Source organism: Tursiops truncatus, chromosome 7 (genome assembly GCF_011762595.2).
Source record: "Tursiops truncatus isolate mTurTru1 chromosome 7, mTurTru1.mat.Y, whole genome shotgun sequence".
In the NCBI taxonomy this organism is placed as follows: Eukaryota; Metazoa; Chordata; class Mammalia; order Artiodactyla; family Delphinidae; genus Tursiops; species Tursiops truncatus.
In genome coordinates, this window is record NC_047040.1 from 21,164,374 (window position 1) to 21,185,468 (window position 21,095).

General features: G+C 41.4%; 1 protein-coding gene across 3 annotated transcripts in view; it reads right to left on the minus strand.

Annotated features, from left to right (window-relative positions):
- The window catches only part of XRCC5 (X-ray repair cross complementing 5), a 98,266-nt gene that overhangs the window by 35,994 nt on the left and 41,177 nt on the right, over positions 1-21,095 (minus strand). For all 3 annotated transcript variants that reach the window (XM_073807291.1, XM_019938960.3, XM_019938959.3), the window contains 3 exons: positions 16,173-16,369; positions 7,853-7,946; positions 6,309-6,378 (listed from right to left, as the gene is read on the minus strand). In XM_073807291.1, coding sequence (XP_073663392.1) covers positions 6,309-6,378; positions 7,853-7,946; positions 16,173-16,369 — 361 coding nt within the window. The remainder of the gene's footprint in view (positions 1-6,308; positions 6,379-7,852; positions 7,947-16,172; positions 16,370-21,095) is intronic.

A 21,095-nucleotide genomic window follows, 5' to 3' on the forward strand; every position in this document is an offset into this window, starting at 1 on the left:
CTCATGACCTCATCTAAACCTAATGACCTCCCAAAGGCCCCATCTCAAAATACCATCACATGAGGAGTCAGGGCTTTAATATATGAATTTTGGGGGGAACACAATTCAATCCACAGCAGAGTCTTTAATCATAACTATTAACTAAAGATTTTTCTGCAACTGTCCATAAGAAACTGCAAAAAAAAAAAAAGTTAATTTATGTCTAAGGACATCTACACTAATAATATTCTCAAGCCCTGCTGAAACTGTGTTCTATATCTGAACCAAACTTCTCTCCCTTTTCTGACCAAAGAAACTAGTATGCCATTTTAAAAATTTTATGTAGACATGGGAACAGACAGGACTAAGTGTACCAAATTATACTTGCCACTTCTTTCTGTGTAAGCATACTTTTTGCCCTGCGCTTATAATTTGAAAGGGGGAGGGGACCAAAATACTTTTATTGCCTTTAAATGGGACTCCAAGCTGTTTCTAGGTTCCTCTTAACACATTTCAGCCCATTAGTTACTATTTTAACAAAAGCCTAACATCCTTTCCTAAACATCTTAATTGGTTAAGAGCTTCTGCTGTTTGCCACAAGCAGTCACTTTAAGTCATTGATGAAAGCAGTTTGCACATCAGCACAACCTGAAATCAGTTTCCTTTATCAACCAGCTGGGCTTAAGAAACAATCGTGAAGACAATTCTCCAATTCAAGGAGAACCAAGTGCAATGCCCTGCATGACAGTGATCTACCATGCACCATGAATGCACCATGAATTTATAGGCAATAAAGAAAAAACCAAATTGCCGTGAGTAAGTACTTCAACAGCTTTTTGCTTCACAAATCATTCTCATTAGCACTTCCTGCAAGGGTGAACTCCAACAGCAAGTTGGGTAACACACCCTTTCTCCAAAGCACCCATCATTTAATTCCGTGTTTCCAGCAGCTGGCACGGGTCATCAAAGCAAGCTAGTGGGTCACTACGTTAAATGCAGGCTTGAATGGACTCTGTTCTTCTAGCTGTTCTGACACAGGGAAAGCATTCATATGAGTTCCAAATTTTCAGCCAGAGGGAAAAATATTCTTTCTATTTTTAACATAAAAAGGGAAAAAAATACTCAGCAGGTTTAAGGCAAGCAACTTTACCACCTGGCATGAGAAAACAAAACACTGGGAGAATGAAAATGCTGTCGTGTATCACATACAGGCGTCCTTTAATGCTCTCAGGAAGAAATCTTGGTGCTCACAGAGAGCTTACCTATAGCAAACAGGATTTGTACGCTCTCTTTTTTTTAACAGACAGCCAGGCTACATTTTACAAGAGCCATACTCTGTAATTAGAGATATTCTGATCTACAGATTGACAGGAATTTGAAAAGATGCTAGAAGCTGAGTAAGAATGGACAGACGCCTTTTAGGGAGAATTGTGAAAACTGAAAACACTTACTTATAAAGTGGTTGTGTGTATATGACGGTCTTTGATTTCTATGCCATGTCTTTTTTATTTTTTCTTTTTGTCTTCATTTCAATGATTTCATTTTAATTATTTGGTTAATGAGTTTTATTATATTAAAATGTAAGCTTCAGAGCAGTGCTGTGCTGTCTAATGAAATGTAAGCAACCAATGAAGATGTTTAAGCCACAAGAGGCCAAGAACTGGCTCTCTGGAATCTGACTGCATATTTGCAATAATCCGTGGAAAGTCATCTCAACTATTCTGGGCCTCAATCCATGCCACACGGAAGATGAACAAGACCCTAAGGGTCACTGACACACAATTACCATGTCAAATAATAACATACCCTTTTAGTAGGTATCCTTTACAATTCCAAATAAACTGATTTTTGTTTTCAAATGAGACTACTTGTCATTGATAAGTGAGGTGTAAAATAAGCCTGGATCATCAAGTTCTGGAGTTTAACAATTTAAAACTAGACAAGTTAAAAAGAAAACCAGTGAAGAACAAGATAGTTAATAAAAAATATAGAAGTATAGACTAAACCTCTAGAATATGTAATCATGTATTTTCTCTCTTGTGAGTAGACGGATCACTGCTCTTTTGGGAAAGGACTAAGAAAGTACGTCAAACTGTTAACAAAACAAAACTTTTATACAGCTAAAGATACTTAAAATTTTACTTCTGTTTGTATTTAGTATCCTTCTTCCAAGACGTTCAAGGTATTTAATGGAGGTTATTTTTCTTAAATTTACCAGCTCTGTGCAAAACAATAAAGGCCATATTTTTATCTTCTTATGTTTATCTGGAAAGAGCTTTAATGGGTTACGTAATCCATAGCCAAGATGAATACGCCATTAAAAAGAGAAAATACACAACACACACACACACACACACACACACGAAACTTCTCCTAGATCCCAACTCTTGAGAATCCACAGGTTAGGCTTGATTCATGGCAGAAAATCATATAATGTGTGTAAGTAAACTGCTCTACCCACAGAGTTGAAAAAAATTATCTATTTGACTTTGCTGAATAATATAACTTTATTACTAATTGTGGTAATAACGTTCTGCCTAATTTTGGGAGATCTTGCAGAAGTGAATTTTAAGAAATGTCCTTTGAAATTGAAAGGATGTTGTTTGATGTATGAGAATAAGATAGGTTAGAGAACAAAGGCAGCAGACTTGAGGATGAGATGTGATCCAAACAAAGCGAGAGAGAGGAAAGAGATGTGAGAAAAATGAAATATCTCAGTAGCCACAGAATAAAGTCATCATCATCTATCAAACGGATGTGTGCACATTACACTCACTGCACATTAATCTAATGTTAAATAACAGACCCCGAATAGGAGTCCATACCACTTCTACTTAGGATGCCTTTTCTTGACAGGTTGGCTTTTCAACCAATCAGGCTCCTGTGAATTCAGCTTGGTGGAACAGAGCTCTGCCACCCTGTCACTGCTGAGGAGTCTCTGAGAACTCTGTGGACTCAGGTTCTCCAATAATCCACAACTACACACAACAGACATCACAGATGATGGTGCCGATGTGCTTACGAATACTATGTGAGGGAAACAACCCCACTTTCACAACTGAGCGATGATTATTATTATATATACAGCTGTGATCAAGAATTTTCTATTTTAAAGCTGTAGTAATAGAAGAGTGGGTGGGTAGTGAGGGAGAAAGAAAGGGACCAGAAAAAGAAGAACACCTGAGAATCAAAGACATCTTAGAGAAGCATCAACAGCCAGAAAGAACACATTCCTGGGGTTCAGTGTTATCTACTCTATGCCAATAATCGTAGGACAAGAAACATCCCTCACACCAAAAACTAGATAAGAAAATGTGTAGCTGCCTACTGCTGATGTCAAGGGGATAGGGTCACAATACTCTCAGTATGACTCTGCTACTAGTACAGGTAAAAAGGAATTACACCCATATTTTAGTTTGTAACAATAGGTGAAAGGGCCAAGTTCTAACTAAGGGTAAAACTATCTAATATTAATCATGCTTTTGGCAACTGAATTTAAAAAACAGATACACTAAAGAGAAGAGAAGGGCTTCTGCCTCTAGAAGGCCAATATCAGGGAGGCAGCTTTAAGTCTGGAGGGGTACTTTGGGCTTGCAAGGTGAGTCCTGGCTCACAAAGAGCTTAGCAAAGAGATATCCAAGTAGAAGAACAAAGGTAGAAAAGTAATGAAGAAACAAAATTTCTGGAGCTTGAAGCAAAAAAGGGAAGCCAATTTAGGACCATGAAACAGAACTAGTTGCTAACAAGTGGGCAGTCCCATTTTCTTGCAGCTCTGCAGAAAGTCTGCTTTTGTGAGGTCACTGGAGATCTCTGACTGATAAGTCCCAGATGGAGGTACAGAGGGACATCCACCATCACAGCACTACAATGTGCCAGCATGCAGTCACGTTCAACAGAAAAGAACCGTCTACTCATCAAAAATCCTATCTATGGGCACAAGGTTTGAGATGCTTGACCTTATAATGTTTAAACAAAGAAGCGTGTAGGAAAGGAAGGCATTAGGAATCAGGAGAAATAGTACTGCTAGGTAGAAAAATCCAGTATTTGAAGGAGACATGGATTTGAATCCCTGTGTGATTTGGAGGGGAAGTTCATTTCTTCCAGTTTTACAGTTTTTCCACCTATAAAATGGGAATAATAATACCTATTATAATCTATATGCCATCGAGGGGCCACTTGCCCTTGTTATTTTCACAAGACTGCTTTAAATCCCCAATTAGTCTAGGAGAAACACTGTTTTCCTAAGATGTAAGCAAATTCTCAGGAATTTACTCTCTCATGACCTCTTTAGACTCTGGCCTCTGGTGCTCTCAGGAGCTTTCTCTGCTCTGCCTGAAGGACTTTCAGACCCCAAACTGCCTCCTCACCAGTTTCCCCAGATGGAGCACTCCAGCCAAGCATTCCAGAGTTTTACTGACACCGAGTATCTGCAGTCATGAGCTGGGAACGTACTGCAGAACGCTGTGCCCTTACATAAATTCATTCACTTCCTCTCCCTCTTACCTGTTCTCCTCACCCCCTTCCCTCCTGAACTAGCTCCAGTTTTTCCACTTCTATGGTGCTAGCAGCTTCCCCCTCCTCTGAACCCCAGCACTGGCCAACAACCAAGCCTGGGGACACAGACTCAGTCTCTACCCCAAAGACTTATCAAAGTATTTTCCCAATAAACATAACTTTCTTTTTCAGAAAATTCTGACACCAGCTGTTGGAGCTCTACTACTTTCTCCACTTGCTCACGTGACTCTGCAGGACCGCTGTGTGGAATAACAGAGACAAAGAGTAGATGCCAGCACAATGACCTGAACTAACTAGTAGGCTGCCTTTATAATGGTGATGATGCTACATTAGGTCCCTGAAGAGATCACACCCACACCAACCAGGAAGACCAATTACTTCCAAAGGGACGACCTTTGACTTTGGCTGATGTAATCCATAACATATCATCACAAGATAAGAAGGCCTCAATCTGTCTTCAAAAACACAACAACCATGATAGATGACCGAGTTTGTTGACTTGTCACAGCGGTGTTTCTGCCCCCTTCCAAACACACAGTCACATATGCAGCCTAAGAGACAAGACAGGTTCAATGCTGTGAAAGCCTCCTTTGATTAACCCAGTATTAGAAGGAGAGAAATTCTGAAGTACTGTTTCCCCCAATCCTTCTGGAAGCTGTCACTTTAATTTTAGATTTCCTCCTTCTATTTATATGTAGTTTTGTTTTATGTTAAAACTCAAGGTTTTCTTCTATACGTCAGTCTTTAACAAGGCAAAAAGCTCTTCCCCATTCTCAGAACACAAAATGTACACACCCCACCTAAAAGAATGCAGATTACCATGAGGATGGAGCTGGTCTTCCTCAGGAAATTCTCATGGGCTTGGCCTCTGTGTTCCCACCAACAAGATTTGGCCTGGCAGATTATATGCTCTCAGCTGGTTATAACTGCCTTTGGGCAACAGCACAGGAAGTCTAGGCATCTTGCTAGGATTCTCACACTCTAAGCGGTAAGGCCCCTAGACCTACGCTAGGTACTATAGATGATTAAAGAGCTGTAGTGTTTCTAGGCATTTAGGACTCATTTCCCCCAAAATGCCAAGAAGTTGGAAGAGAAGGTTCTGTGCACACATGAACATAAACACTCAGAGAAGGCAGCTCGCAGTCCTGACCCTGGGTAGCAATAATGAATGCAATACTGTTATATACAGAAACCTGCAGGATTACAATTGCCAGCTGCCATTCATTAAAGGTGAATGAACAGGAACCTGAATGCAATCAAGTGAATGAATGTCAGTCTGAGACCCTCTATCCATCCTTCAAAGCTGTTTTAATATCAGCTCAAGCCTAAATGGAATTCTAGGTTATATCTGAAAAGAAAAATGTGAGGACAGGGTCAATTTCAGAAGGATCAAATCTAAGGGCAGCAGTAAGGTCTTTCCGAGATTACTGTCAAGGGGCTGAAACTCTTATTAGGAGAGAACAAAAATTATATGTCTCAGAAAATAGGAAGATATGACACAAAAACGTTTTATTCCCAAAGGATTTCACTGAAGTGGAACTAAAAGCTCCAAGATTCTGGCCCCCAGTTTTCTTAACAGGGAGACCTACAAATTAGCTCGTCTCTGTTTAGCAGCCCTGTGCTGAGTTTACCCTCCTGTGCTCATGTTACCTCGGTGAGCTTACTAACAAGGGACAGTCACAAAGATCCACCAGGAAAGGAAACGGCTATATGAGGCATTACGACCAAAGGTGACACTTACTAGTCTAGGCTTAAATCAGTTAACCTAATTAACCACTTTTCCTTAACTGCAAAGCCTACAGCACATCTCTTACCTTCCTCAAAGCTGGTCTTCTTCTGCCTCACTAGAACACGGAAGTTTTCAGCAGGATTCACACTTCCAACCTAGAACACACCCACAGACAATGAAACTGCAGGTCACTTCTCTTTTTGGCAGCACCCAGGCAAGACAAGACAGCTTAATGTAATAAGTGTGTTCTCATAAAATAGAGGCAACGACAAAGTGAAGGCCCTTTTCTGTTCATTTTCATTTCTACGGATCTGTTAAAAGCTAGTGGATTCCTGTGGTCAAAGGGCTGTCCTCTGTCCGTATTTTCACTTACCTCTCCTCATGCAAACTGACTTCTTTCCGGATGGGTCAGAAGTATGACCCAAGGCACCCAGCACCAGGCGGCCCAGTTGGAAGGCTTTATGTGGCAGACTGCCTGTCCATCCTGACACCCAACCAATTAGGAACGGGAGGATTCTGCAGTGCAGGGTCAGTTCAGAATACCTTTGTTCCACTAAGATGACACGAGAAATAACAGCCTGATGCTTAATTCACTGAACTGTCCTTCCTGGGGGCTGCTGCTGACCCTCTGGCATTGAAGTTTTGGTAGACTATTCAAACATGCCCAAACTAAACATGTCCCCCAGAGTAAAAGCAAATCAGTGCTAGGTGGGAAAGTTTCAAAGAAGAAAAGCTCTGCCACACTATACGGCACTTTCTGATCATACCTATGTCTTTTACCTTCCGATCCCAACCTTAATAGGGCTTAAGTTCAGCTCGAGGGGGAGAAGACAATGGGATTCTACAATGGCTGGGAAATGTTGGTACAAAATGTATTAAAGTTTCCAGTCAACTCTGGTATATAGCAGTCAGAAAAGCTCCCAGAATAAATAAGGTCATGATGTTTTTTCCTTTACTACAAGACATTGAAATAAAATCCAAATCATTTTTCAGACTTTCAGTTTTTCTGAGAGCATTATTTTTTCAGGTGGGGAAAAGGTATGCCCTAGGGCTAGCTATCCTTCCTAGTATATTTGGCTAGTAGTAAGGGACAATTTTTAAGATCCACTGATTCAAAATAATGCCACTTAAAACAAGGCAATACATTCAAGTTCCAAAAACCATCCCATTAAATAAAGAAGATCTCAAGTGTCAAAGGATACCTGGTTTGGGGAAATCCTAAACTAGTGAAAACTGTTATGAAGTTGTATATTAGAAAAAAGAGAATTATACTCTTAAAGCTTACATACTTGGAGATTAAGACTCGTATCATTAACCCCCCCACACTTATCCTACCATTGTGACTAAACAGAAAGCTGCAAAATGAAGTTACCAAAAAAACTCTACGAAAGTGATGTTTCACGCTCTATATACTATATAGTGCTCTATGTACTATATATCAATATAAATAATTCTATAGGTAATTCACTGACAATAATTAAAGGAAAAAGTGTGGGATGGACATGTATGGCTTATATGTTGAAAGGACCAAGGAAAGTGCTACGTTAAAAGACTAACAAAAATTGATGCAATCTCCCCAAGCCCCAACCTTCCTGAAAGAGGGGAGCACACCCGACAAGTTCTGCTTACACGGGTGATACTGCCTTCAGCCAGGCTGGAAACACTAAAGTGGGCTTCATCTCCCTCGGTCTTCAGTTTTTTAGAGGTGGGTCCCTCTTCATGGCTGGAAAAGAAATAAATGTTTGGGTTTTTTTTTTCTTTCCCCTTAAAACTGAACAAACAATACAAAACCCAGAATTGCTAATGTGAAAAGTACAAATTTATTTTTCAAGACTCAAAAATAAGCAGCTGCACTTAGTCCTCCTTTACAAACGGCTGCCTCCCTTTCCCACCCTCTGGACTCCTGACAGCCTGACTGGAGCAGCCCTGGCTTTGTTTCCAGCAGTAGGGAAATCAGAATTAGCAGCTGCATCACAAAGCCCTTTCAAAAGATGAAACTGCAAGCATAGATAATGGAAACTTAGCATTTCAGTATGAAACCCATTTACCCTTCAGTTATTATTTGCTAGTTTCTGCCTAAGAATTGATAGCTATTAGCTTTCCATGTACATAGAAGACCTTTGTGTCTAATAACCTGTCTTCTTCATCGTGTATGTGAGAGCTTTGTAAGCTTCTACTTACAGCTGTCAAAACTTACTAGACAATCCTCAAACAAGCAAGAGCTTGCTCTTAGAGAAGTCTTAAACTATAAAAAACCACTTTCAAAAGAAAACGTTTAATCTGTGCCTTTATAAACCTAATTCTGTCTTGGGCAATATGCTAACAGAGTCCAAAAGCATCTGTGTGATAAGGGAAAGAGGAAGTATATCAAACATCTTGCTTCAAGTAACAAGCAGGCTTTAACAGCCTGCCTAAAGTCAAAAGGAGGTCAAGTCAATTGCAAAGGAGAAAAAAAATCCAAAGACTCTGCCCATAATCTCCCTTAAGATGCTGAACACAAGAGATTATGAAGATTTTTCTCCCAGACAAATAATCAATCTGGGGCAAAAGCAGCTATCAAGAAATGGCTGAATGAGAAGGGAAATTAGTAACTAAGAGTACTATTAGTAACTATTTCTAAATGTGATGTTTTTATTCAAAAGCCCAACTTTCAAACAGTGAGGCTTGAAGAGGTTATCCTAAAAATAAAGCAAAGTAAGACCCAAGTTAGCTTATTCAATGGTATTTCAATAATGAATCTCCTCTTACAGCCAGATGAAAGAACTAAAGTAATCATTACGGCCTTACAAACAAGAATTAAGTTTTATTACTTGACATCTTTCCCATTCACCACTTGCCTTCTTCCTTTTGAGAAGTAAACAAGAGATAAGGGGTGAGTCATTCAAAGCCCTTTCCTTCAAGGAGAATAAGAAATAAACACACAAAGCCTTGGTGCAAAAATGGAGGGAAAATGCACAAACCTGAGGCAGCATGAAATTCTATCAGAATTTGAGTTCTTATAAAAAAAAAAGTCACAGCCACTTCAGTTAACCTTTGCCGGTTCTTCCCAAGAGAAAGACAACATGGTACTGCTGAAGATTTGGAGGAAAAAGACCCAGATTCTAGTCTCAGTTTTGCCACTGGCTAGCCCTGGAATCTTACACCTTCTTGAAGGTATTGACTGTGTATTAATTTTTGTATGTCTAGAGTTTAGAGTCTAGTAAGTTACTGTTCTCTCTGATCTTCAGTTTGTTCCTCAGGAGAACACTACAACAAAAAGTACCATATCAACTATTCACCTATTCTCTTCCAAAAATACAAATTAACTTACATAGTGGTATTAAGAGGCATTAAACATACAAAGCACTATGCTAAGTTCCGTGAGAATACAAGGTTGAATCACATGAAGAATTTCTTAAACCCTCCCAAATAAGATTCTAGAGAAGGAAGAATAAGGAGACATATATACTAATTTGCCAGAACTGGGCAGGTAAAGGCAAGTCCAGAAAATAGCAGAAAGTAGTGAAAATTTAATATGTTTAATAATCTCAAGATTGAATCATTTAACAGGATTTAATTAGGAATTTTACATATATTAAACTCATAATGTCTATCTGAAGTAGGAAAGCACAATGACTCTCATCCCCAAATTATCTATGAGGGAGCTGAGCTCTGGAAGGTACACATTATCCATGCAAGGTCACAGCAGACACAGAAATGTTAACAGCTGCTGCATTTGGATGTTGGAACCCTGGATAATTTGTTGTTCTTTCTCCTCTTCTCCTTTTCGTTCATATATGAGTATAAATCTTTTTTTTTTTTTTGCGGTATGCGGGCCTCTCACTGCTGTGGACTCTCCCGTTGAGTAGCACAGGCTCCGGACACGCAGGCCCAGCGGCCATGGCTCACAGGCCCAGCCGCTCCGCAGCATGTGGGATCTTCCCGAACCGGGGCACGAACCCGTGTCCCCTGCATCGGCAGGCAGACTCTCAACCACTGCGCCACCAGGGAAGCCTGAGTATAAATCTTGTAATTCATTTATTTAGCCACACATTTACCTAATACTTACTATGTGTGGACCCCTAAATTAGGCTCTAGATTCTAAATATATAAAAGTTAATAATCATCACCTTCAAGAAGTTCAGCCAAATAAAAAAGATAAATATATAAACAGGCAATTAAGAAAGTATTGTGGTAAGCAACATATTCCTTTGAGAGGAAAGCAGGCAGCTATGTTGGGCTGGGGCATGAAGTGCAAGCTGGGAAGTAGTGAGAGATGAGGATAGAAAATATCTAAATTGTAGACACAAACTGTGAGGAAAGAAAGTGGTTCTCCAGGTAGCTGGACAGACATTTCTCTTCCTTCTGCTTATCTGGGTTTTCTCATTTGTGTAACAGAATTTGGCCTTAAGCTGAAGGTAATGGAAAGCCATGAAAGCAAAGGTTTTCAATCAGGCATCCAAGGATGACATCAAGGAATTTGTGAACCACCTAAAACTACATGCAAAATTTATTATGTTAGGGCATTTTCCTGGGGAGAAGGTTCACAGTTTTTATCAGATTATCCAAAGGGTCCATCACACACAAACACACACAGATTAAGAATCACTGCATTAAAGAATTTTAAGTAAGGGAGTGATGTGATCAGATTTGTTTTTAAAAACATCACTCAGATAGCAGAATGCAGAATGGATGGGAAGGGGCTAAGACTGGAATTAGGGGAATCAGTCAAGGGGTTATCTCAGTAAAGCAGGCTAAAATGAAACCTACATAAAAGCAATGGCAGTGGGCAATGCTAGTAAGAAGTAACTCACCATCGGTCACGAAGCCAAGCACACGAGTCAGCTATTGTTATTGTCCCTTTACAATTAAGCAAACCAAGCCTCAAAAGGGCCTGACCTTGTCTAAAGCACTCAGTAAGGGGTCCACAGCCAACTCTGGACTTTTAACCACTCTCCTAAACAGCCTCCTAAAAGGCAGGTATTTGTTATCACAACTTGGCACAGAGCAACTTGCCAATTTTAACCACTATTAAAAAGAAATACTTGAGGGACTTCCCTGGTGGCACAGTGGTTAAGCATCTGCCTGCCAATGCAGGGGACATGGGTTCAAGCCCTGGTCTCGGAAGATCCCACATGCCGCGGAGCAAATAAGCCCGCGTGCCACAACTACTGAGCCTACGCTCTAGAGCCCACGAGCTATAGCTACCGAGCCCATGAGCCACAGCTACTGAGCCTGCGCACCTGGAGCCCGTGCTCTGCAACAAGAGAAGCCACCGCAATGAGAAGCCTGCGTATCTCAACGCAGCCAAAAATAAATAAATATATAAATGAAAAGAAAAAAAAAATTAAAAAAGAAATACTTGGGTTTTGATCCAAATCAATGCTATTAGCCACTGTACTAACCTGAAGCAAAAGGAGTGAACTTGAGGTAAATCTAATACAACTTGGTAAGCCAATTAGATGTGGGGAGTGAAGAAAAGGGATGACTCCCTGGAAATTAGGTGTCATTCACTGAAATAGAGAATCACAGCATGAAGAGGGGGTTGAAAGGAGTGTGGAAAGAGAAAGGTGATGAAGTCACTTCTGGACATACTGAACTTGAGTTATCTGTAGACACTTAAGATCCAGTGGATAAGATGGAAGTATATTAGGATAGACAAGATTTTTAGTTATTTTTGGAGACCCATATGTGAAATATTGATAATAAAGGTCTTAGGATGTGCAGTCTGGCATAATCGTTGAGAGTGTAAGCTCTGGGGTCAAACTGCCTGCGTTTAAATCCATCTCCATCGCTTAACCAGCTGTGATACTGAGGAAGTTTCTTATCTCCTCTAAGCCTCAGTGTCCTCAGCTTTAAGATGAAGTGAATAAAAGAATCTACTTCATAAGATGGCCAAAAGGATGCAAACAGATAATACATACCTATGTCCAATAAATGTCAGCTCTTTTAGAGGAGGAGTCCTACAAAACATCAACATTTAAGGTTGGTGGGGAAAGAAAAGCAGCCCCCAGAGGAATCTGAGAGGGAGCCTGTTAAAGGTTTAGAGGGAAAAATCTGGAGAATCTGAAGTTAAGGAAGACATATGAGTTTCAAGAGGGAAAGGATAACTGACAATGTCATGTGCCACAAAGAGGTCAAGAAAGAAAAGGGGGCTTCACTGGTGGCACAGTGGTTCCGAGTCTGCCTGCCGATGCAGGAGACACGGGTTCGTGCCCCGGTCCGGGAAGATCCCACATGCCGTGGAGCGGCTGGGCCCGTGAGCCATGGCCGCTGAGCCTGCGCGTCCGGAGCCTGTGCTCCACAACGGGAGAGGCCGCAACAGTGAGAGGCCCACGTACCGCAAAAAAACAAAAAACCAAAAAAAAACGAAAGAAAAGGACTGCCACGCTTAAGTAAATCCAGCAGTTGGTGTCTTTTATTTTATTTTTTTTGCGGTACGCGGGCCTCTCACCGTTGCGGCCCCTCCCGCTGCTGAGCACAGGCTCCGGACGCGCAGGCTCAGCGGCCATGGCTCACGGGCCCAGCCGCTCCACGGCATGTGGGATCTTCCCGGACCGGGGCACGAACCCATGTCTCCTGCATCGGCAGGCGGACTCGCAACCACTATGCCACCAGGGAAGCCCAGTTAGTGTCTTTTAGAAGACCAGTTTCAGGGCAGTGGTGGGGGCAGAAGGCCGAGCCAGTGAGTGCTAGGAAAAGAAGCAGTATAGGTTCTTCTGCTAATAAGCCTGGCTATGGAAGAAAAGATGATGATAACAGGTAGTAATTAGAGAGAGGAAACTGAGGGGATTACTTCATCTTCTTTTAGAGGATAGAAATAAAATGTTAATGTGTGGAGGGAAAGGAGTTGGTACAGAGGGAGAAGCTGAAGATACAGAAGGAAGGAAGAAATTATCAGTGGACTGAGGTACCAGATGGCACAGAAATAGCATCCCAGGACATAGGTGAAAGGATTAACTTGGGACAGGATGAGGTACCCTCTTCCACTGAGGCAGGAAAAAAGGAAGTAAAGGCAGATGCCATACAGGTATGTTTTTAGGTAAGATGGGCCAGAAAACTGAGACGTTCCCGCCTACTGGCTTCCGTTTTCTCTGTGAAATCACCATCATGATCGTCGCCACTGCCGTAGTTGTTGAAAATGTGCTAGGGACAGGACTAGGATTTTGTAAATCATCTCTTCACAAACACTATATTCTTACTATGTGTTCGGCACTGTGCCATTCTAGGGTGACAACAGTGAACAGTGAACAGCATATATTACTCAACTAACCTGCATGACAACTCTATGAGACAGATATTCCTATTATCCCTACTTACCCATGAGGAAACTGAGGCTTAGGGAGGATAAGCAACTTGCAACTAAGGTCACACTGCAGAGCAAGGGGACCAACTCACACTATCTTGACCCTGGAGTCTGAAGTTTTAGCCAGTAAAACCAGGTGAGGTTGGTCTCTGACAGTAAGTAGGGACTGGGGTCTTAGGGGACTTGAAAAAAGTAGAAAACTTTACACTATTTGCATATAGAGATAAAAAGAAATCAACATCACGTATTAGTTCCATAGGCAGGATCAGACCTCAGATGTCCCTATTCTCATGTAAGTTCTGTCCAAGAGATGCTACTTTCATTGCAAGGGTGTCCAGCAACATTAAGGGAAGCAATGCTTCTCTGTGATGAGGGTAATATTCAGTGCATTTTTGGAATGCAGTGTGAGATGGTACTTTTACCCTCTTGAACTGAAGAAATCACTTCAACACTAGGGATTGAACAGGTTCAGCATGAATAGTAGATCTTCTCAAATATTCAGTGTTTTTATTGATAATGACAGTATTACTGCTCTGGGTTTTGACTACTGCCTTCCCTCCAAATAGTTTAAAGTCCTTTAATATCTGTGATTTTACTGTTATAATGTCTCTTACGATGAGCCTGTTTTTAGATGAAGGAACTCTCATAAAGGTAAAATTATGTAAACAAAATTAGATCAAGAGTGAAAAAGCTGGAATGAAAACTAGAGACTCCTAGCTCAGAGGTCTTTCCTTAGCCTCTGACACTTCCTGAACAGACATGTGCCCCTCCCCCCATCTCAGCCCCTCATCTGTATACTGGAAGTATGTACCCTGGATACAGGGATGCTGAATATACACAAAAACATAGCTGGTTGTTAGCAATCCTTCTTTCCCTTAGGGAGACCACCTGTAAAGCTGATTGGAGCCTTATCACAAAAATTGAGTAGCTGTAAGAACCCTGCAGAAGGACTCAGTCATTCTTGAATATAGGAGGTGCTCAATAAATATTTGTTAAATGTGTCATTTCTGCAGTTCTTAAAAACTAAGACTTCTGAGAAGGAAGAGTAGAGAATTGGGGTGTGCGTAGGTGTGTGTGCGCAAGATTATTCTCCGGCCCCCCACAGCTAATTTGGCTGTGTGGCAAAACAAACCCATTATGGGGGCAGAGAACAAGAAGCCTGGCAGGCTCAAGCTTCCTGAAAATGAGAGACGGGAACAGGGCTGAAGGTGTAATCACAGCAGGGATCAAATCACAGAACAGCCTTCTGGGTCTAGCTGGTATGTTTTTTTTTAACCAGCTAATTTACAGTTTAATCAGCAGGAGGAGGAGAAAATGGCCCACTTCTTTCCCACAATACCAGAAGGTAATCAAGATCATGAACTGGAGCTTTAATACACAGAGAGGAACAGCCATATGACTGCAGAAGAGACTAAGGCAAGGCTGTCATGGGAAGAAAACGACTCAGAATTTTACTGAACTGTTCTAAGATACGAATCCAGAGGGATCTAGGTAGATGAGGAAAGCAGAAGTAGATTTTTAGTGACAGTCTTCCTATGTAGAAGAAGGCATGACAGACTAAAAAGAAACATAAAAGCCTCCAGGATGTGTTAGAAATGCACATGAGAGAATCTTTCAATCCCATGATTGGTTTTTTTTTCTTTTCCCCCCAATTCTGACAAAGTTTAGGGTATTAACCTCTAAAAAGCCACCGAAAATGCAAACCTGTCTTTTCAACTTGGCAGATAATTCACTAAATTAACAATTTACAGAACCCTGTAAATTGAAGGTTTCTGGAAATTACTCAATACTGGTCCAATGGGGTATTTACAAATACAAGCTTTACTTTGTCAATGCAGACACAGCCGTGGGAAGGAAATCAAAGAAAAAGGAAAAAAACTGTGATCTAAAACTGGATCTTGGAATGCAACCTAAAGAAATGAGTAGATCCTTTTGATTTGGGAGGAAAAGTCACCAATAATAAAACCAAAACCTGGTAAAATCAATGTCACACACCCAAATAATTCTGGATAAGAACAGCTTCTTAAGGTTTGTTTTTGTTCTGCTTTGAATGGAAACTGATATAATTCTAAACAGACTTGATGTGGGGAAAAAACACTTAATAGCTGCCTGAGAGCTTGATCTAAGGATATGAAAACCATTTTACAATCCTTAAACTACACCTCACTAATGGTATATCCAAGCACATCAACACAGTAACAGCACAACGAGGGCCAGGTTTTTCATTCTCCTTCCCATTTTCCCTCCCAAAATCTCACCGATATTCTCCTGACACCTTACCTCCAAAACGAAAAACCTTACGACTTTTACCCCTCTTCTCTCATCCTCAGCCCTTTACTTTAAAAATGTTAAAATTCAGTCTTAGATATTCAAAGATTGTTTGTCTTCCTATATATATAATTCATCAAGAATCTGATGCTGATCAAAAAGTCAACAACCCCAAAGGTAGCTCTAATTTCTAGGTGCACAAGGATAAAATATATCTACAGTGGACAGATGTGAGAAACCAGGATTTCCAATGCAAGGCTCAAATAGCAAAAGGTTTCTTCCTCCCACCTTTGTGATTCCACAAACCCAGGTTGCAACCCTTAATGCCACAGCCCCTCTAAGACCACAACCAATCTTTGTGTTCCAGCGTCACACATAGTTCCATCGAGTACTCACTTATCTGGGAAAATGTCCTGAGCAGTCACTTGGTCCTTTTTCTTGAGGACTTCAGTCAGAGGGAAAAGGGTCTTTATTTTAGAGACAGGAACCTGACATTTAGCTGTCACCTCAGTGGGGGGATCCAGCATATTCAAAACGTGTTGCTGAATTGGGGGCAGAGGCTCCTGGGGGTGTAAAGCTCTGTGCAGCAGACACTGTGGAAAAGGCATAAGGATTTTAAAATGCAGATGTAGACATCACACACAGCTTCATTACACTCTTCTGATCACGGATCCTCATTCTTTAATTTGGGAGGGTAATGGGATTCCTACCATATGTAAAAGACAGCAAAGACGGTGGACCCAGAACCGCCTTGGTTAGCAGGACGTTGGTAATGTCTAAAAGCAACTGTAAAACAGATCTAAGCCTAGCAGCACCGTCAGCTGAAGCCCTCCTGGAAAGGAGCCTCATCTCATAAAAAGAGGCCACTGCTCTGACTACCTGGAGGATATACGAGGTTCCCCGAGATGCAATTCCAAAAGCCTCTGACAATCTGCGATGATAACTTTTTGGTTATAATCCTTTAACCTCCCTTCAGCATGCTGTGCTTTCTCCCTTGCACAACCTTAGAAGACAACCTAAGGTGGATGAATCAGATGCTAAAGGGGAGGTGCCCATGCTCAGTGAGTCCCAGGATGAACACTGTGGAAGAGATGAGACTACTGGTCTGTCCCAAAACTCCCCCGAGTGCCGAGCTTGGGCTATTCTCCACCCATCTACTCACTTCTGTCCATCTCCACTATACCACTCTTGTCCAGGCACCATCACCTCTCATGTGGGCTACCACAATCCCCTCCTAACTGGTTTCCCTGCATCCATTTTCACGGCTCTACTGTAGCTCAAGTCATCTTAACCCAAGTTCCTTTCCATATCCTGAAGTCAACCCTAACACAGCCCCTGCATGCCTCCCTCCTCCTTGCTCACCCCAGCCGCCCCGTTAGACTGGTTTCCTCCTGCTTCACGCACATGCCAGCTCACTCCAGACTTTGGGTCCTGTGCTTAACGCTCCCTCAGCCTCTTCTGCCTTCCCTTACATCTCAACAGAGCTGGCCCTTTTTAAAATCATTCTGTTCTTTGCTAAATTATCATCTCTTCTGAGAGGATTTCCCTGACACCGTATGAAGGAGCCCTTTACCCCCGTGTGACCACCCTGTCATTCTCTATCATTAAACTTGTCTTATATTTCTTATAGTATTTATCATTATCTAAAACTATCTCATCAATTTTTTAGTTTATCTGTTTGTTACCTCCACTTACCCCTTGAAAGTAGAGATCTTGTTTGTCTTGTCTACTGCTGAATTCCAAGTACTGAAAAGAGCACCCCACACATGATAAGCACCTAAAAGGTACTGGCTGAGTGAATAAAGCGCTCTTTCTCAGAACTCTACAGAAGAGGTGACAGAGGTGTCAGGAAGCAGCACCAGGAGTGGGGCCAAGATCAAGGCCAGGGCAGGTTCTCCGCTGCTCACACAGGTGGAGATCCGGACCGCAAGCCACTCCCATTCAATCACTGATACTGCTTTCAGACTACCAGGCCTTGGCAGTAGTGTTATCTGCCCAGAAAAATAAGTATTCTAAAAGGAGTGCAGGAATGTAATAAAAAAATGAGATAACCGTTAAGAAAAAAAGAAAAATAATGAAACTCTCAATTCATTGATGTTTTACTCCCCTTGCTAGCGGATAATTCCAAAATTAGGTTGGAGAACAAGGCTCCTATTCCCACCTTTGAACAATTTATATGTTAGTAATTGGAAAGAAAAAAATGGAGCTGAATAGCTCCTGCGATTTTAAAATTACTGTTTCATATCACAAGGTATATGATTTAAACTACTCCATGGATTGTTTTCGTACCCTGTAAAAATGGAAGCTAGACTTTTCGGTTCTAAAAAAATAAAGGTACTTGGGCTTAAACAGTAAATGTCATCAAAGAGTCAATGTTCTACAAATTCAGAAAACCCTGAGGTACGTATTAAATAGCAATTTCCTCTAGAAATTTCATGTTCTGCTCCCAATTTCAAGAGACCAACCCCAAGCCTTCCTTCTCCTAGTAAATTCATTGTTTCAGAGCCTGACTCCTGCTTTCTTTTTTTTTGACTCCTGCTTTCTTTTCCCTAATTACTCTACTTTCCCTGGAGCATCAATGACATTAGGCCTGTTTAATGAAAAGCAAAAGGCGAAACCACAAAGATCCCAAACCTGTGAATCTACCCCAACCTTCTAATACATAATTCGCAATTCACAGCGCTCACTTTCAGGTCAGTTATTAAAATACCAAAAACAGGACTTCCCTGGTGGCGCAGTGGTTAAGAATCCACCTGCCAGTGCAGGGGACATGGGTTCGAGCCCTGGTCTGGGAAGATCCCACATGCCGTGGAGCAACTAAGCTCGTGCGCCACAACTACTAAGCCCACATGCCACAACTACTGAAGCCTGTGCGCCTAGAGCCTGTGCTCCACAACAAGAGAAGGCACCGCAATGAGAAGCCAGCGCACCGCAACGAACAGTAGCCCCTGCTCGCCGCAACTAGAGAAAGCGTGCATGCAGCAACGAAGACCCCAATGCAGCCAAAAATAAATAAATAAATAAATTTATTAAAAAAAATAATAAAATACCAAAAACAGCTTACAAAGCCCTAAAGACGTAAGCAGAAATCCAACACCCAACATAGCAGACTACCTCGCAAATACTCTGGAAGATTCTATCTGTGATATCCAAGTGACATTTTTGGGAAAAGAATTCTGAATTCCAGGCAATTCTTTCAAATAGTGTCATCACCCATAAGTCAGTAATAAGGGACCCACAAGAGATGTTCTAAAGCATCATCCTCTCATATTTTCTTAAAGGTCACATTTTAGATAAAGCTAAGTAGGATAAAAATTCAATCAAAAAAATTCCAATTCATTTAAAAAAAAAGGTTATGAGAAAGTGACACTTTTTAGTAGCTGAGAAGCTGAGATCTCAGTCCTCAAACTACTTAATTTCTCCTTTAAGCAACTGTTTTCCTTGATGTGATTTTTACAATTTGAAAAAGACTAGAGGAAAAACTGCAGGCCACTGGTGGCTAGCTTGTAAGTTACTAATATGTTGATTTCAGCAACCCAGTATCAATTATTTAAAAGGCAGTATTAACTGTACACTTGACAAAAGACATATTTTTCAGTATTTCTTTCCAAAATTAGAATTAAATTAACATCTTGCCAACAAGTTGATTACTAACCTCTCCCTCCTTCTGCCCCCTACTCCCAGCTCATTTACTCTTAGTTATAGCTATTTTAAAAGGAAAAAAAAAGTCTTCCTGGGTCCTACATCCTCCTGTAGCTTCCTGGATCCTCTCTCTCTCTCTTCCCTTCATCAGTAAAGGTTTCTCCTACAGGTACTGTAATCTGGCTAACGCCCCATCACTCTACTCCCACTGGGCCCTCAAAGTCATCAGAGACTTCACTACAAACCCTAAAGGCCCTTTGCCAGGCTCAGCTCTCTTCACCACTGTGCAACGTCTGATTTGTGATTCTTTCCTTTCCAACACTCTTCTAGTTCTTTCTGTCTCTCTGACCTTTTGGGGAGGGTGGAGGTAGGAACACTGTTTCATTTCTGGCAGCTTTTCTGTCTATCCCTAATTGTCCAATCATGGTGGTGTTCAGGACTTCATTCTCCCTCCTTCTCACTCAACAGACTCTCCCAGGTGACCTCATTCACTTCTGTTTCTACCTAAATGAGGAGGACTCTCAAATCTATACATTTAGTCCTGAACGCTCTCCTGGGCTCTGCACCCCTATTTCCAACTTCCCACTGAGTGTCTGTACTGGGACAGCCAACAGATAACTCAAATTTAACACTTGCAAGAATACATGAATTACCTTTTCTGTCTGTTCATTCTATATTCCTTATCATAATTAATGGTGACGTCATCCTTCCTGTCATCCAAGCTAGGATCCTGTTATCTTCAATTCCTATTTCTCATCAACCACCATCCAGTCTCTTAAGTCCTATCTACTCTACCTGCTAAATTTTCTCCTCTCCACTCTCCGTCACTGCTTTAATTCAAGTCTTCCTGGGGGCCACTGCAGGTTTCCTAACTGGTCTCTAGTCCATTTCCCATGCCACCATCAGACCTATTTTCTAAAAATCATGTCACCCGCCTGCTGACAAAATCCTTTAGTGATTACCCACTGCCTACAGGATAAAATAAAAACTACTGGCTCTTCATGACCTGTCTGCTACCTGCTACCTGCTCCACCATTTTCCCATAGAGCCTATTCTCCAGCCAAATGGAACTATTTGTGGATCCCTAAATACATCACACTTCTTTGTGTTTTCTTGCTTTTGCATGTGCTACTTCTTTTGCCTGGCATGCCCACAGCACATCACACATTGCCTTTATTCCTAAATGAAATCTTCCTGAAGTCACTCACCTGCAAGAATCTCTCTTTCCTCTTATTCCCACAGTATTTTGTACCCACCACTATTGTGCCTATTGGTTTTCTCTCTCTCTTCTCCTCTCACTCCTCTGGAGGGGTCCTTTCAGGTAATGAGCTCATAGTATCACCAGCACGTGATACATTGTTAGTACTCAATAAATATTTGTTTTAGAAAAAGTGAATTCAATTTATACATACCCTAGCAATGATACTTCTTTATACAGACAGGCCATGTTAACAACTCTCCGAGGGGGACCTCCAAGACGGCGGAGGAGTAAGACGCGGAGATCACCTTCCTCCCCACAAATACATCAGAAATACATCTACATGTGGAACAGCTCCTACAGAACACCTACTGAACGCTGGCAGAAGACCTCAGACCTCCCAAAAGGCAAGAAACTCCCCACGTACCTGGGTAGGGCAAAAGAAAAAACAGACACAAAAGAATAGGGACGGGACCTGC